This window comes from Apteryx mantelli, chromosome 13 (genome assembly GCF_036417845.1).
Source record: "Apteryx mantelli isolate bAptMan1 chromosome 13, bAptMan1.hap1, whole genome shotgun sequence".
Classification (NCBI taxonomy): domain Eukaryota; kingdom Metazoa; phylum Chordata; class Aves; order Apterygiformes; family Apterygidae; genus Apteryx; species Apteryx mantelli.
The window spans coordinates 26,590,901-26,606,952 of NC_089990.1; the positions used below are offsets into that span (position 1 = coordinate 26,590,901).

The 16,052-nt window shown below is 54.1% G+C and overlaps 3 protein-coding genes across 4 annotated transcripts; all 3 read left to right on the top strand.

Annotated features, from left to right (window-relative positions):
• The first annotated feature begins 6 nt into the window (after positions 1-6).
• Positions 7-5,231, top strand: MARS2 (methionyl-tRNA synthetase 2, mitochondrial). Its single transcript, XM_067304492.1, has 3 exons — positions 7-244; positions 561-895; positions 4,010-5,231. The coding sequence occupies exons 1-3, from the start codon at positions 46-48 to the stop codon at positions 5,186-5,188; spliced, it is 1,713 nt and encodes a 570-aa protein (XP_067160593.1). The 5' UTR covers positions 7-45; the 3' UTR covers positions 5,189-5,231.
• A 4,921-nt stretch (positions 5,232-10,152) lies between these two features.
• On the top strand, positions 10,153-13,200 carry RAB33A (RAB33A, member RAS oncogene family). Its single transcript, XM_067304082.1, has 2 exons — positions 10,153-10,440; positions 12,661-13,200. The coding sequence occupies exons 1-2, from the start codon at positions 10,219-10,221 to the stop codon at positions 13,114-13,116; spliced, it is 678 nt and encodes a 225-aa protein (XP_067160183.1). The 5' UTR covers positions 10,153-10,218; the 3' UTR covers positions 13,117-13,200.
• Positions 13,201-13,259: 59 nt separating this feature from the next.
• RBMX2 (RNA binding motif protein X-linked 2) lies at positions 13,260-16,047 on the top strand. 2 transcript variants are annotated; one of them, XM_067304493.1, is made up of 6 exons: positions 13,260-13,332; positions 13,416-13,531; positions 13,805-13,856; positions 14,028-14,157; positions 14,323-14,503; positions 14,938-16,047. In XM_067304493.1, the coding sequence occupies exons 1-6, from the start codon at positions 13,328-13,330 to the stop codon at positions 15,378-15,380; spliced, it is 927 nt and encodes a 308-aa protein (XP_067160594.1). In that variant the 5' UTR covers positions 13,260-13,327; the 3' UTR covers positions 15,381-16,047. The 2 variants fall into 2 exon arrangements, with proteins under 2 accessions (XP_067160594.1, XP_067160595.1); XM_067304494.1 differs by lacking the exon at positions 13,805-13,856.
• The last annotated feature ends 5 nt before the right edge of the window (positions 16,048-16,052 follow it).

Consider the following 16,052-nt stretch of genomic DNA (forward strand, 5'->3'; position numbering starts at 1 on the left):
CCGAGGCGGCCGCTCTGCGCCCCTCGCCTCTATGGTCCGGCTGCCATGCCTCTGCGACCGCTGCGCAGCCTCGCGCGGGGGCTGCGGGGTGCCGCCGGCCCCGGCCCCGGTGTGCTGCTCTCCACGCCCATCTTCTACGCCAACGCGCCGCCGCATATCGGGCACCTCTACTCCGCGCTGCTGGCGGACGCGCTGCACCGCCACCGCCGCCTCCGCGGGGCCGCCCCGGGCCGCCTCTCCACGGGTGAGCGAGGCCTGCCGGGCGCTGGGCCGGGTCTTCCCCCGCGGCTCGGCCTCGGGTCTCCTGGGTGCCCCTCTCTGCATCCGCCCTGTGTCCCGGGGCTGCCCCGGGGTCCCGGGGCTCGTGTCCCGGGGCTGCCGCGGCTCCCTGCTGTCTCGGGTTTCATATAATCCTCGGGCCGCCCGCGGGCCCCGTGTCCCTGGGGCTTTTCCGCACGGCTGCGCAGCTCCCCCGTGTCCCCAGCAGCGGCAGGGGAAGGCCAGCCCCTGTCTCTCCTCCACTTGACCATCATGGCACTCGTGTCTCTCCGGCATTTCAGGGACTGACGAGCACGGGCTGAAAATCCAGCAGGCTGCGGTGGCAGCAGGAGTGTCACCGCCGCAGCTGTGTGCCCAGGTGTCGGGGCTGTTCCGCCAGGCCTTGACCCAGGCAGCTGTCTCCTTCACCGACTTCATCCGCACCAGCGAGCCCCGCCACCAGCGAGCCGTGCAGCATTTCTGGGCTGCCCTCCAGGACCGCGGGGCACTCTACAAAGGGTCATACGAGGGCTGGTACTGCACCCCCGAAGAGTGCTTCCTGCCCGAGAGCCAGCTTGCTGACCGCAGGGACACCCAGGGACGCATGTGCAAGGTGTCTTTGGAGACTGGCCATCAGGTAACAGTACCTGCACCTTTCATATTAAGTTTAGGCAGTCCAAAGTACACTCTGCCTACCTGTCTGTCACTTTGTCCTAGCAGATTTTGGGGGTTGGTACCCACTGAGATACCAGAGACTGTTTTGCAGGGAATTATCCTCCCTCTTCACCCTATTAGTGTGTGTTTGTGTCATTTATCATGCAGAGAGGCTGGAGAGGGGCCAGCAGAGAGCTCCCAAGATGGTCAGGGGTACAGAACACAGACCTACAAGAGGTAGAGGGAGCTGGGCTGTTTTAATTTGGCAAAGAGGAGTTGAAGGGATGATTTAATAGCAGCCTACAATTACTTGCAAGGCAGTTACAAAGACCACAAAGCCAAATGCTTCTCGGTGGTGCCAGGCACTAGGCAAAGGAGTCAAGCCACAAGCTGTGCTGTGGACATCAGATTGGGCATTAGCAAAAGCTCCTTCTCCAGGACAGTGGCATGGCCCTGGGATGGCTCCCTGGATATGTGGGGAGCTCCACCTTTGGGGGTTCCCCACCTCTGTGGGGCAAAGCCCCAGCCACCCTGGACTGGTGCTGGCAAGAGCCCTACTGTGAGTGTGCAATGTGGAGGGCCCTTCCCACCCCTACTGCTCTGATTCTGTGGACTCCCTGTGAAGGTTCATTCTGGTGCGCGGTGGTAGTTTACCTATACAGTGAAAAGATGCCCTCTTTTGGGAAATGCTGGTGCAGGACCAAGGACTGTGCTGTTCTGTATTTACTGGGAGAGGAACTGCATTTCTGTCTTTTGTTCATTGCTCGGATCCAGCCTAGAGACAGTTGGTGCATGTGGGGCTGCAGTGATTCTCTTTCTGATGAGGTGCTGGGGACTGACTGGCCAAGGAACAGCTCTGCTGAAAAGGCCCTGGAGGTTTTGGTAAACAGTAAGCTGAACATGAACCAGCAATGCACCCTGAAGGCAAAGGCAGCCAACAGGATTATCCTGGGCTATAGGAACAGAAGCATTGCCTGTTCGAGGGAAGTGATTATCCCCCTCTATTCAGCCCTCATTAGAACGCATCTAGATATTGCATCCAGTTTTGGGTCCCCCAGTACAGGGAAAATGATCAGTAAACTGGAACAAGTTCAGGGGAGGCCAACAAGATGGTCAGGAGGCTGTCATGTGAGGAGAGGCTGAGGGAGCTGGGCTTCTTCAGCCTGGAGAAGACAGGGCTTAGGGAGGGCCTAATGGCAGAAGCTCCTCAATATCTACAAGGAGGTCATAAAGAAGATGGAACAAATTCTTCCAGTGGTGCATGGCAGGAGGATGAGAGAGAATGAGCTTAAGTTGAAAAAAAAAGAGAGGTTCAGACTGGATTTAAGGAGAAACTGTTTCCCCATGAGGACAGTCAGGGAGTGGAACAGGCTGCCCAGGGAGGATATGCAGTCTCCATCCTTGGAGGTTTTCAAGACCTGACTGGCTAAAGCCCTGAGTAACCTGGTCTGACGCCATAGCTGACCCTGCTGCGAGCAGGAGGTTGGACTAGAGACTTCCAGAGATGCCTTCCAACCTGAATTATCCTATGCCCCTAAGATCAGGGTTGTTTGAAGGTCCAGAGAGATGCTACTCAGATTTCTCTGCAGGGAGGATATTCCACTAATTGTCCGCAGACAAACCTTGAACAGAGACACTGGTTTTAAACGTTGTTAGAATTACTCTGCCCTTTACCAGTCGCTCTGTATGCTGCAGGCTCTAACTTACCTGTTCTCAGGAGACAGCCTATTTATAAACTCTTCTCCTCTTCCCACTGAACTGCTTTGTACTGCTCTTCAACTGCACCTTTTCTGCAGTTGGCTAACTGCTCTTAGCACTTGGCAGGTGACCTGAGGAGGGTTCTTCAGAGCAAAGCACCAGACTTGGTCAGCATTTTGGAAGAAAGGACTGCAGTTCCCAGTTTGCCAAGTTGGCTCTTCTATCCCGAGTTATGACCAAAAGGATCACTGGCTTGTTTAAAAGGGAATATTGGACGGAGGACATGGTATCACCTCTGTATGCAGTGTTACTCCTGGACAGAGTGCTGAGATATGGGATCCAGAAATCAGAAAAGATTATGAAAAATTATAAAGAATTCAGGAAAAAACATTTTGAAACTCACTCATGATTTGTGTAGGGAAGAGTTTTTCTTTTGGGGTGACCTTTTAATTTGGCAAGCAAAGGTAGCGGCAGCTATTAGCTGAAATGAGACAAATTCAACTGTGCCACGAAGTGTAGTTTCATACCACAGAGACTAATTATTCCTTAGGCCATCTTGCCTTGAGGTGTGGTAGATTCTTTGTTGCTTGTAATGAGTGATGCACTTTCTGGCTCGGTCAGAAGCTGTTGGGTTCAGTGCTAGAAACTGCAACTCTGCCCTGCATGATGCCTCCATTATTTTGGAGCCTTGCTTAATTTTTAAATACAAGAATTCCTGGCCTAGCCATAGATCTAGAGTGCCTTTACACAGTTCAGTCATACCTTATCTATCTGCAAAGTTTTCATTGTTTTAGAGGTGTAATTTAATGAACTTAAATGTGTGGGAGAAATGCTGTCAGTGCTTTTACATGACTGTAAATCTGTTTGTACCAGTATGGCCTATCAAGGTTAGCAGCTAAGATGCACTGAAGCTTAAACTGGGGGAAAAGAGGGAGGCAGCAGCTAGGAGAGAAACTAAGGCACCCACTAGGATCTTTAGTAAGGCAGTAATTAACAATGGCTCATGTCGCTTTGTCTTCTTATGGTTCTGTAGCATTGTTGCAAGGCTGTGTTTTTAAGGAAATGTATTCTTGTCTCTGTAATTCTTGCCTGATGGCAGATAAATCTGGCAGGTAGAAAGGTATTCCTGCCCTGGGGGCCCAAGGATCTTTAAAAGCAGAATGCTGAACCATTCTGAGTGCCTAAATCTTTACATGTCATCCCAGGGAGCTGGTATTTTAGGATTTAGGAGAGGAGGTTCCCACTAGTCATAGAAGGACCCCAGGGACTCCACGTGTGGTGGGGAGCACACCCAAATGCAAATGCAGCATCATGTGACAAAATCCATACCAGAAATGCTGTGTGCAGATTATAAAATTGTTCATCTGGGTTGTAATTCTTTTCTCTCCTTTGTTCTCAGGTGCACTGGACCAAAGAGGAGAATTACATGTTCAGGCTCTCTGAATTTCAGGAGCCGTTACAGAAGTGGCTCCGGGACAACCCACGTGTCATTTCCCCTGTTCCTTTCTATCAGCAAGTGCTCCACTGGCTGGAGGAGGACCTGCCAGACTTGTCTGTCTCTCGTGAGAGAAGCCGGTTACAGTGGGGTATCCCTGTCCCCAGTGACCCAACTCAAACAATTTATGTATGGGTGGATGCCTTGGTGAACTATCTGAGCGTTGTGGGTTACCCTGAGACACACAGTGAGTGGTGGCCTGCTGCACACCATGTTGTGGGCAAGGACATCCTCAAGTTTCATGCTGTCTACTGGCCAGCACTGCTGATGGCGGCTGGGCTGGCCCCCCCTGAGCGGATCTGCGTGCACTCCCACTGGACTGTCCATGGGCAGAAGATGTCCAAAAGCCTGGGCAACGTGATTGACCCTGTTTCTTGTTTTGGAAAGTACACAGTAGATGGTTTTCGGTACTTCCTGCTAAGGCAAGGCGTGCCTGAGCGGGATTGTGACTATTATGATGAAAAGGTTGTTAAGCTAGTGAATTCAGAACTGGCAGATGCGCTTGGGGGGCTTCTGAATCGTTCAACAGCCCTCAGCATCAACCCCAGCAACACTTACCCATGTTTCTCAGAGTCTTGTTTTCCAAAGATTTCAGATTATGATGGGACGCAAGCCTTGAGTAGGGCTTCATCTGAAGACTATGAGCTGGTGGCGTCTGTGGCTTCTCTGCCTCTGCAGGTGGCCAGTCATTTTGAAGGTTTCCAGATCTACAAGGCTTTAGAATGTATTGCCCTGTGCGTAAGGGAGACCAACGGCTTCTTCCAGAGACACAAGCCCTGGAAACTGGACCGAAAAGACCCTGCAGAGAAGCTCTGGCTTGACACCATTATCCACATTACGCTGGAATGCCTGCGGGTCTATGGGACTCTCCTGCAGCCTGTGATCCCAAACATTGCAGACAAGTTGCTTTCCAGGCTGTCTGTTGAGCCAGAGGAGAGAAGTCTCTTAAATTTGACATTTCTGCCACGCTACAATGGGAAGCCTTGTCCCTTTGAAGGGAGACAGCTTGGACCTGACACTGGCATCTTATTTCACAGACTGGAGAAGTCAAGACAGTCTCAGATGGAAAACAAGAGGCTCTAGTCTCTGACAAATAGCTTCTGTAAATAAAAGCCTCCAGGAAGTCCCTGAAAGTATTGTCTTTGTAAAGTATTTATTTATTTTTTTTATAAGCTCTTCCCATCTCTTGGTGATGGTGTAAAGTGGATGAGTTGAAAAAAGCACGGAACAGGGGTGTGCTGTTCTGCCTGGAGATTGGTGCAGGTCTCTGCCTGACTTGGGAAGCAGACACCCTTGGGTAGGTCAGTTGTGTGAGCTGGGCCAACTGCTAGGAAGGCTTCTCTGGCCCCTTGGAGGGACACCTAAATAGCTTAGTTGGTAGCAGAGAAAACTGAACATGCAGCCAGGGCCTAAATATTGCTCCTGTTTTTTTCCTGCTGTCTTTTAAGGGACATAAAAAGGGGCAAATATTTTTCCCCTTAAAATAGGGAACTCTTTCTATACAGCCTTGAAGCACCAACTGGGAGCTTTCTTGCCTACCTACTCATATCTTCCTTCCTGGCCCCTTTACTTTCTTTTCTGATCTGAGGAGCAAGTCAGGTACTCTGCTAAGCACATTTCAGCATGAATGTGGAAGCCAGTTCCCTCAGCAATCTGTTCCAGAGACAGCAGCTCCCCAACTTGCTTGTTCCAGGAATCTCTCCATATTGAGTGTCATGGAAAAACAGGAGATCTGGGACAGCAGCACCAGTCTGAATCGGCCTAAAGCAGAAAAGCTGGAGTGAAGGGCCTGGAACTGATGTAAGGTCAGAGCAAGGAGAGTGGAATTGCTGAGAAGTCACAGGATCAGAAGTATGGGAGCTTTCCTGCTGGGCAGCAGCAGTGCTACCTGGCAGAGTGCTCTGCCAGTGGCTGGGAGGGCATCTTGGCCAGCGATAGACTCTCAGTGCTGGGAGTCGTGCCTCATGTAGCAGACAGGCTACATGACTGCAGATAAGTGGGGTGTGGATGTCAGACTTGCCACTGGAGTGGGACGCCTGGGTTTGTGGAGGGGTGGAGATTGTACCTGGGTTATTCCCGGCAGCTAGAAGCAAGCCTTCCATTTAAAAAGACTATAAGGTTCTGGGCAAATGAGATTGCTTGATCCAGAAAAAGAATATTAGGTGCAACTCCCATGCAGAGAATGATGGTGGCACTTGTAGAACTTGGCAGGGGGTTCCCATATGGAGTTCCTGAGGAGAGGCTGTCATTGGGGTTGAGTCTCTAAGAGTCCCTAAACTGCCCTTGAGGAAAAACTCTTTCCTTGGGCCCTCTCAGTGCTGATTGTCTATACACCCACAGGGAGAGGGCTGAGCTCTGCAGCTGATGTCCTCGTGTCACCTTGACTCCATTAGAGGTTTTTGGCTGGGACAGGACAAGGTGGGTAATCACTGATGCTCTCCTGATAACATCTCTGGGACATAGTCCAGGTGGATCTGTTGGCTGTACTGGCTGAGCTTCCTTTACGGACCAAATCCTCAGATCAGCTGCTGGAGGCATGAGCCCAGACAGGGGTGATCTCTTCTGCATGACATTGGAGAGAATCCAGTATGTGAGGCAGTATGGTATAGAGGTTAGAAATGGTAGTCTCGCTCAGCTAAATCTGTGAACGGGAACAAACTTGAAAGGAGGGGAGAATCTTTGTTTCAGGCATACTCTTGTTTATGAGTCTTTTCTGCTTGCTGTGGGGTTTCTTGCACTCTCTTGGTTTCATTTCAGTGATGCTGGAGCAAGGCTGCTGATTTCCTCTGATATCCTGGGGTAGTTGGGACAACCTGGGGACCTCTGGCAAATCCTTCCCAGCCTTTGGCTCCTTTATTTCCCATCAAGTGCCTGCACTGCAGGGGCCTTGTATCAGGGGCCAATTTTAGGGGGCTATGATCTCTTTTGGAGCTGCCTGGGCTGCCTTATCAGGGCAGCAGGAGCAGCCTCACCTTGGAGCACTCTAGGCCTCTGCAGACACAGCAAAGGGTCACTTCTCCCTCTTACTGCCTTTGCAATTCTGCGTTTTACCCTTCTCTCCCTGTGCCACAGCGCACCACCCACCCTGTTTCATATTAGCTGTGAGAAGAAAGCCAAGCTCTGGAGTTCTTTCACATCCTCTTCTGGCAGTGGTACCCCTCTTTTTGCTGTGCCCCATGCAGTTTACCTGATTCCCCTCACTCCTGCCCCTAACCATCCCTTCCTCATTCAGGCTGCAAACCTCAGTGCCCCCACTACCTAGGCATGGATCCAAGCAGAGGTTTGCAGAGGACCTGTTGCCCTGCTCTGTCCACAAATCATGGGGATAAGCGAGACCTCAGCCCATTCCTTGTCATCTCCAAAGCTGACAGCAGCAGCTAGGAGCTCCATCACACCCCCAGAAGAGCCAGGGAGAAAGGTGGGGAGCCCAGCTCCTCCACAGGAGCTGCAGAACAGCAGCCACAGGCCCCCCCCCTTTCTCTGCACATCTCACCAGGCCCAGCATACATGACTCTGCCTGGCCCAGATCATCCATGCAAGCTGCTGCAGCCTGCTTGGGGTCCCTTCTGCTCACTGATCAGGACACAGATCATCCTCTGAGCACCCTGCAACCCAAAGGCAGCAGCACCCCTGGTTGGGGCTGCCAAGCCATATACAAAGAGGGTCATTCTGGCATCATAAGCTATTGCCTGGGCAGTGATGAGCCCTCAAGCATGTGGGTGATTCTGTCCCCCAGTTCCCAGCACTGCCCTTAAACTGGTCTCCCTCAACCATCTCTCACCTCTGTCACTGCTTGCCTGCCCTGCTGGTCCCTGGCCTGTCCAGGGGAGGTGGCCCACAGGGTGCGTGTCATGCTGCTCTCGCTGCTCCGGTGTGCCGCAGGGCTCCAGGGCAGAGGCTGTGAAGGCATGAGGAGCCGGGCAGTCTGTCCTTCCTGGGCTCCCCATGTGAGCGATTTGGACTGTCCTGTGGGAGCACAGCGCTCCCCTTTCCAAAAAGATTAGCCGTGGTCTTCCTGTGGTCAAAGGCAAGCTGCCGTGCCCTGCTTCTGCTCCTGCTCCTGCTCCTACTCCTGCTCCTCAGTGGTGCTGTCCTATGGGGAGCCAGGAGTTGGGAGCGGGCAAATAGCCACTGGGCCAGGTGTCCTCTGCCCCACCTGGGTGTGACATCTGCCATGACTCTGTACCTACATTGGTGTGACACTAGCTGTGTCTCTGTGCCTTGACAGGTGTGACACCAGCCATTGCTTTGTGCCCATGCTGGTGTTACACCAGCTGTGTCTCTATGTCCATGTTGGTGTGACAGCAGCTGTGTCTCTGTGCCAATAGTGGCATTATATTGGCCATTTTTCACCTGTCAGGATGTGGAGACACTGCCAGTGTCACACCAACATGGGCACACAAAGCCGATGTCACACCAGTCAGGGCACAGCTGCTGTCACACCAACATGGACATAGAGATACAGCTGGTGTAACATCAGCATGGGCACAGAGCAGTGGCTGGTGTCACACCTGTCAGGGCACAGACACACAGCTGGTGCCACAACAATATCAGAACAGAGACACGGCCATTGTCACACCTGTCAGGACAATGAGTCAAAGCCAGTGTCACATCAATGTGAGAACAGAGACACAGCCAGTGTCACACCAACATGGGCACAGAGACACAGCTGGTGTCACACCTGTCAGGGCAGGGAGACACAGACAGTGTCACGAGTCAGGGCACAGTGGCACAGATGGTGTGACACCAACATGGGCACATGCACATGGGTGGTGTGACACCAACATCAGAATAGAGACACAGCCGGTGTCACACCCATCAAGGAACAGAGACATGGCTGGTGCCACACCAGTATGGGCACTGAAACATAGCTGGTGTCACAGCAATGTGTGTACAGAGACGTGGCCGGTGTTACAAATATATCTGCCCAGAGACACAGCTGGTGTCACACCAACGTCAGCACCATGACATAGCCGGTGTCACAACAAAATGGGCACAGAGACTTTGCTGGGGTCACACCAACACAAGCACAGAGATACAGCCGGTGTCACACCTTCCACAATACAGAGAAACGCTGGTGTGACACCAGCTGCTTCTCTGTGCCCATAATGGTGTGACACCAGCTGTGTCTTAATGCCCTGAGAGGTGGGACAATGGCCATGTCTCTGTGGCAATATTTGTGTGACACCAACATTGTATCCATGCCTGTGTTGGTGTGACACTGGCTGTGTCTCTGTGCCCTGACACCAGCCATCTCTCTGTGCCCATATTGGTGTGGCAATGACCGTGTCTCTGTTCCCGTGTCGGTGTGACACTGGCTGTGTCTGCAAGTCTTGACAGGTGCGACACTGCCCATGTCACTGTGCCCGTGTTGGAGTGACACTGGCTGTGTCTCCATGCCCTATCAGGTTTGACACTGGCTGTGTCTCTGTGCTCACACTGGTGTGACACCGACCGTGTCTCTGTGCCCATATTGGCGTGACACCGGCTGTGTCTCCCTGCCCTGGCAAGTAGGACAATGGTCATGTCCCTGTGGTGATATTTGTGTGACACCAACAGTGTCTCTGGGCCTATGTTGGTGGGACACTGGCTGTGTCTTTGTGCCCACGTTGCTGTGACATCAGTTTGTTGTGCGCGCATTGGTGTGACACCAACTGTGTTTCTATGCCCATGTTGGTGTGACAATGGCCATGTTTCTGTGCCCATGGTGTGACACCGGCTATGTCTCTGTGCCCATGCTGGGGTGACACCGACCATGTTTCTGTGCCCATGCTGGTGTGACACTGTGTCTCTGTGTCCTGACAGGTGTGACACCAGCTGTGTCTCTGTGCCCATGTTGCTGTGACACTGGCTGTGTCTCCACAAAGCAGGGACTGGCGGGAACAGCGGGTGGTGCCGGTGCGTGGGGCGGGCCGGGGCCGGCGCGGTGCCCGTTGTCGGGGTGGGCCGGGCCGGTGCGGGTGCCCGCTGGCGGGGCGGGCCGCCGCTCTCCGTGTGCACCGACCACCTGATCCCGCTCCGCCCGCCGCAGCCGCAGCCGCAGCCGCAGCCGCAGCCTTTGTGCGCGGCGCGGGGCGGCGCGGCCCCATGAGGCGGTGAGGCGGCGGCGCGGGATGGCGGCGGGCGGCGGCGGGCGGCCGCCGGGCCCCGAGTCCTCGCTGGAGCCCTACGTGCAGACCCGCATCTTCAAGATCATCGTGATCGGGGACTCCAACGTGGGCAAGACCTGCCTGACCTTCCGCTTCTGCGGGGGCACCTTCCCCGAGAAGACCGAGGCCACTATCGGCGTGGACTTCCGGGAGAAAACGGTGGAGATCGAGGGGGAGCGCATCAAGGTGGGCGGCGGCGGCGGGCGCGGGGCCGGCGCGGCGGCGGCGGCGGCGGCGGCGGCGGCGGCGGGGCGGGGCGGGGGCGGCCGCTTGGCGCGGGCGGCGGCCGGGGCGGCGGGCGGCGCGCAGCGGCCCCCACGGGCGACCGCGGCCGGCCGCGGCGGGGCCGCACGTTGGCCCCCGGGGCAGCACTCAGCGGCCCTTCGGTTCCAGATGCAGCCCTGAGCACCGGGCCCTGGGAGGATTTTTCATTCTCGTCTTGCAGAGACATCTCCCGAGCTCCACGGCTCCACTGTTTGCTTGAGCCTGCAGGGAGTCTGGAACAATAGCTCGGGGTGAAATATTGCCATTGTCCTGTTGTTCCGACATCCGACACAGGTGCATCTCCCAAGTGTCGGGACTGCCTCCGGCTCCAGGAGGTGGACCACAGGACAGCGCATGGGGCGACACTCCAGGGGCGCTGGAGGAATGAGCCATATGCAGAAACGCGTGTGCTTTCGGGGAAGCAGACTGCTGGAGGCTGGTGGTGGCTGTGCCAGGGGGCCAGGACGCTGGCTGACTTCAGTGGGCTTCACACCTGTGATGTTACCATCCCAGGCTGGAGTTAGCAAGCACTACAAGGATGTGATTTTGGCCGAACTAGAACAGAACTGATTTGCTGTGTGTAGACCAGTGTAACAACTGTAAGAAATTCATTAGCTCAGACCTGAAGAGCTCCGATTGATGTGTCAGAGCAGATCTGCAGATCAACAGCAGCTGGTAAGAAACAGCTTGAGAAGCACAGTTTGCAGCTGATCTTGGCCTGCCCGATTACGTGGATCAGCACCACCGGCAGTCTGCGTGCAAGACAGCCTGCTGGAAGAAACAAATATTGCTGCTTTGTTGACAGATGGATGATCAAAAGTTGAGGGACTAATCACAGTGAAATTAGAGCTAATACTGGTTGATAAGAACTAGAACTGGAATTTTAGTTGTGCTTTTAAACTGTCCATGAAATACTTTTTTTTTTAAAAGAAGAGTTATTGATTTCCCCCCTGCTTTCCCCAGCTCCATCCAACAACACAGATATGTGTTGTTGTAAGCTGTAGCGCAGGCTGGCATAAAGCCTGTTTTACCACCACTAGCCTGAAAGCAGTGCTAGGCTTGCTACTGTTTGATATTATTTGTGCTCCAACAGGCAGGACTGGAGGGTAGTACAACAAACTGGCCTTCTGCTGGGAGCACGTCTAACAGGGAAGTGCAAGAGGAGGGTTGAGAGATGGGAGACATACTCTCCCTCTCCTGCTCTACCCAAATCAAATGGCCTGCCATGGATTGGCATGGAATTGGTGAATGAGCAGCAGCTCTTTTTTGCCATCATTTTTCCCCTCTGAAGGACTCTGGGGCAGGCACTGCCTTGACGGGGTGTAAGGTGGTTTGAGGTTAACAAGAGGCTCTTGTTTAGAAATTGCCAATTCCAGGCTTCACGGCACTGCCTGTGAGGACCAGCAGGGAGACCAGTCTCTTTGCCCTGCCTCCTCTGTACATACCACTGCGTAATTGTTGGGGTTCTCTTTTATGGCATAGGATTAGGCAGACCAATGTCCCAATCTGCTACAAGAATGTTTCTGAAATGGGAAGTGTTTTGTGCAGTTCGTTTCTGTGGTGGGGATGATGGTCAAGTGCATTAGGAAGAGGATAAGAAGCAGGGAGCAGTCCAGCAGCTGAGTGCTGTAGGAGGGATGCCTGACAAGGCGTTTGAAAGTCAGGTATGTCTTTCACCAAGACCCAGCCATCAGGCAGTGACATTCCTCACTCAGAGCACAAGGATCGAAAGTGTGTGGCTACTTCTCTTGACTGTGCTGGACTCAGCTGCGGTGGCTGGGAATGGGATTTGCTGCGCAGAGCCTTGCATTTGTCTGTGAATGCTGAAGGTGAATGAAAGTGCTGACATGATCTCTCTTACTAACTGAGCTGGGATTGCTGGTTGAATTACACAAGCTTTTGGGCATAGGCACTGCCACATACGGTCTTGGGCACTGTGGACACATGCCCAGAAGCTTATGTAACTCATCTAGCAATCCTGGCTTGTCTAATAGGATGTAGCTGTCTCCTGCATCTTCCTACTGTAGTTCGGCAAACCAACCTGCTCCTGAGACAGCAAGCCCTGGTTTTAGGGGTGGACGCTTGGTGCTCCCATAAGCTTCCTTCTTGTCTGCCTCAAGAATGCTGTGCTTTGCTTTCTAGGTCCAGGTGTGGGACACGGCTGGCCAGGAGAGGTTTCGGAAGAGCATGGTAGAACATTACTATCGCAATGTGCATGCTGTTGTCTTCGTTTACGACGTCACGAAGATGACGTCCTTCACCAACCTCAAGATGTGGATCGAGGAGTGCAACGGGCACGCGGTGCCCCCCCTTGTGCCCAAGGTGCTTGTTGGGAACAAGTGTGACTTAAAGGAACTGATCCAAGTGCCATCCAGCATGGCCCTGAAATTCGCTGATGCTCACAACATGCTGCTGTTCGAGACCTCAGCCAAGGACCCTAAGGAGAGCCAGAACGTGGAGTCCATTTTCATGTGCCTGGCCTGCCGGCTGAAGGCCCAGAAGTCGCTGCTCTACCGAGATGTGGAGAGGCAGCAGGGCAGGGTGCAGAAACTGGAGCTCACGCAAGATGCCAACGGTAAAAACTCCTGCCCGTGCTGAGCGAGTCGGCTCGGAGGGCCGGGAGCGGGGCCGGCGCGCCGCCTCCCCCTGTCACTGTTACCAATAAAGTCTGTGTGGCTGCAATCGGCGCTGGTGGTGCTTCGCGCGGCGCGGCGCGCATGCGCGGCAGCGGGGTGGGGGCAGCGCCCGGGCCGCGCGACGCGCATGCGCGGAGGCGGCGGGCGCAGGCGCAGGGCGCGCCGCTGTCACCATGAAGTAAGTTTGCGGGGAGCGTGGGGGAGAGAAGACAGCCCCCCCCTCCCCGCCCCCTTGGTGCTAACGGTGCCCGTCGCCCCCAGCCCACTGACGAAGGTGAAGCTGATCAACGAGCTGAACGCGCGAGAGGCGGAGCTGGGCGTGCAGGAGGCGGTGTCGTGGCACGCCGAGTACAAGGACAGCGCCTGGGTCTTCGTCGGTACGTGCGGCCGCGGCGCGGCCCGGCACAGCTGAGGGGCGGCGAGGGGCGCCGCCGCCCGGCTGAGGGGGAGGGGGGCGAGGGAGGGCGGGCCGCCGCCGCCCGGCTGGGGAGGGGGGCGAGGGCCGCCGCCGCCCGGCTGAGGGGGGCGGCGGCCCGGGGCCTGCTGCGCACGCGCGCGCCCTTCCGGGGAGGTTGGGGGGGGGCTCCGCGCGCTGGGCCCCGGCCCGGCGGCTGCCTCGCTCGGTGCCGCCGCACGCCTCTCCTCTGCAGGCGGGCTGCCTTACGAGCTGACCGAAGGGGACATCATCTGCGTGTTCTCGCAGTAAGTGGCGCTGCCCTCGCTACCCTTCAGGGCCTGGTTGTGCTGGTGGCACGGTGGGATCCCTCGGAGTGGAGCAGGACGTGCTCTGCCTCTGCTTCCTGCCCTTCTGCAGGCCCCGAGGCCCTCTGCACGTTCCCTGCGGCCGTTCTGGCTGCTAATCGTGTGTTTCAGGTATGGAGAGGTTGTGAACATTAATCTGGTGCGGGACAAGAAGACGGGAAAGTCCAAAGGCTTCTGCTTTCTTTGTTACGAAGACCAGAGAAGCACTATTCTTGCCGTTGACAACTTTAACGGAATCAAGGTCAGTGAAGCAGAGTAAGACATAGTTCTGTCTGGCTGAGGTGGCTCCTGGTACGTCACGTCACGTTATGTCAAACAGTAGCCCTGACAGTGGGGCTCACTGCTATCCCGTGTTGCTTGGGAGGCTTGTCTGTGGCTGTGCTAACCCTGTGACTCCTTCTTGTAGATAAAAGGAAGGACAATCCGAGTGGACCATGTGGCTAACTATCGCCCCCCCAAAGACTCTGATGATTTAGATGATGTCACCAAAACCCTCCGTGAAAAGGGCTGTGGAGTTAAAACGCCACCTCATACTTCATCTGATTTGTTGTCAGAAGATGATAATGTGCCAGTAAAAAAGCAAAAAGGTTAAGTGTGTTCCTGTCAGAGTCCTTACCCAGTTGGGAATGTCTTCATGAATCCCTGTCTTGCCAGGGCCCTTAGCTCAGGGAAACAGCATCAGTGGGAGAAGGAGGGGCAGATGTGTACTTGAAAAGTGCCATAGTCTTAAAGTCCAGGTTGTAGTTTGTGATCTTCTGAGCAATATCTGATTGTCTCACTTAGTCCTTTACCCCCATCCTCTCAGAGCTGTATCTTGCAGGTAGTAGTACTTTTTTCCTGGAAAAAAGAACCTCTCTGGGGGGTTAGGAGGCTGTGAAACTGGGGAAAAAAAATCATCAACTCATTATTCATTATCTAAAGATGGGTGGAGGATCGAAAGATGCTGTGGTGTTAGATGGCATAGCTTGAGGAGCTAATACTTGCAGGACTATTGCTCCCTAAAGATGAACCTGTATTTCAGATAAAGAGAAAAGCAGGCAAGAACGGCAAAAGCAGAGCCTGCAGGCTGTGAAGAGGGCTGTGTCTGCAGAGGAGTCGCATCCAAGAATCAAAATTAAAAAGGAGAAGGAGGATCCTGCCTATGACCAGTATACCAATGTGAGTCAGCAGTCCTGGAATGGGTCTGAGAGGAAATATGTGAGCAGGACACAGCGGGAAGAGGAAGAGCAGAGGCACCAGAGAGCTTCAGAGAGAAGAGGGGAAAAGAGCTGCCAGGAACAGAGGGGACAAAACAGCCTGCGGAAAGAGAGAGGAGAGACTGGCAGAAAGGGTGAAGGCCACAGCAGGAGACGAGAAGAGCGTCTCGAGGGAACCAGATCCAGGGACCACCGGGAGAGCAGTGCCAGAGAGCCCCATTCCAGGCACAGAGAGCCAAGTAACACTAGGGATTCCAGCCACCACTAAGCCGTGGGGTGAGCAGCACCTGGGGCCATGGCTGCTCTGACCAAACAGTTGGAGTGTGTTCCCTGAACCTAGCCCAAAGCCTGCACGACACCTCCTTATGCCTCTGTGAGGATACCACAGCTAGACTGCTAGTTTCCACCAGTTCTAGCTTTGTTTCTCATTCCAGCTCTCGGACAAGGATCTCCTCCTTGTTTCTGGTGCAATCCGGAATGTGAATTTTATTGTCTTTGTGTTCAGCCCTTCTATGCTGTGGCAACCTGCAGCATTAATGGTGGATGGCCTTGCAGACATGTAGATGTGTTGAGCCGTTCACTGCGACATGAAAACAATCACTGGGCTGCTGGTGTTCCCTAAGCAGCCCAGTGTCAGCAGTCCTGGCGGAACTGTTTTCCATTGCCCCTCATTACACTCACTGTCTCATCTCTCCCTGCAGTGAGAGGTTGGTGGGAATCTTGTAGGCCTTACACACACTGGCTTTGCCTCCTGAGCCCATCCTGTATATCTGCCAGTTTCTGTGATGAATCCCAAGGGATGCACTGTTCAGTCAGGGCTATTTATTGTTTTTTTTTAATGTCCCTTAATAAAGCTGATCTATTAACTGAAAGACAGAACTGTGAGTAGCAGTTCTATTTCCTGGTAACTGATTAAAGGTTTACTTTTTTTCTTATACTG

Coding starts and splice junctions, on each gene's coding strand:
- MARS2 (XM_067304492.1), top strand. CDS start 46: ATGCCTCTGCGACCGCTGCGCAGCCTCGCGCGGGGGCTGCGGGGTGCC. Junction 245..560: donor CCCGGGCCGCCTCTCCACGG/GTGAGCGAGGCC, acceptor CCGGCATTTCAG/GGACTGACGAGCACGGGCTG. Junction 896..4,009: donor CTTTGGAGACTGGCCATCAG/GTAACAGTACCT, acceptor CTTTGTTCTCAG/GTGCACTGGACCAAAGAGGA.
- RAB33A (XM_067304082.1), top strand. CDS start 10,219: ATGGCGGCGGGCGGCGGCGGGCGGCCGCCGGGCCCCGAGTCCTCGCTG. Junction 10,441..12,660: donor TCGAGGGGGAGCGCATCAAG/GTGGGCGGCGGC, acceptor TTTGCTTTCTAG/GTCCAGGTGTGGGACACGGC.
- RBMX2 (XM_067304493.1), top strand. Junction 13,857..14,027: donor ATCATCTGCGTGTTCTCGCA/GTAAGTGGCGCT, acceptor CGTGTGTTTCAG/GTATGGAGAGGTTGTGAACA. Junction 14,504..14,937: donor GCCAGTAAAAAAGCAAAAAG/GTTAAGTGTGTT, acceptor CCTGTATTTCAG/ATAAAGAGAAAAGCAGGCAA.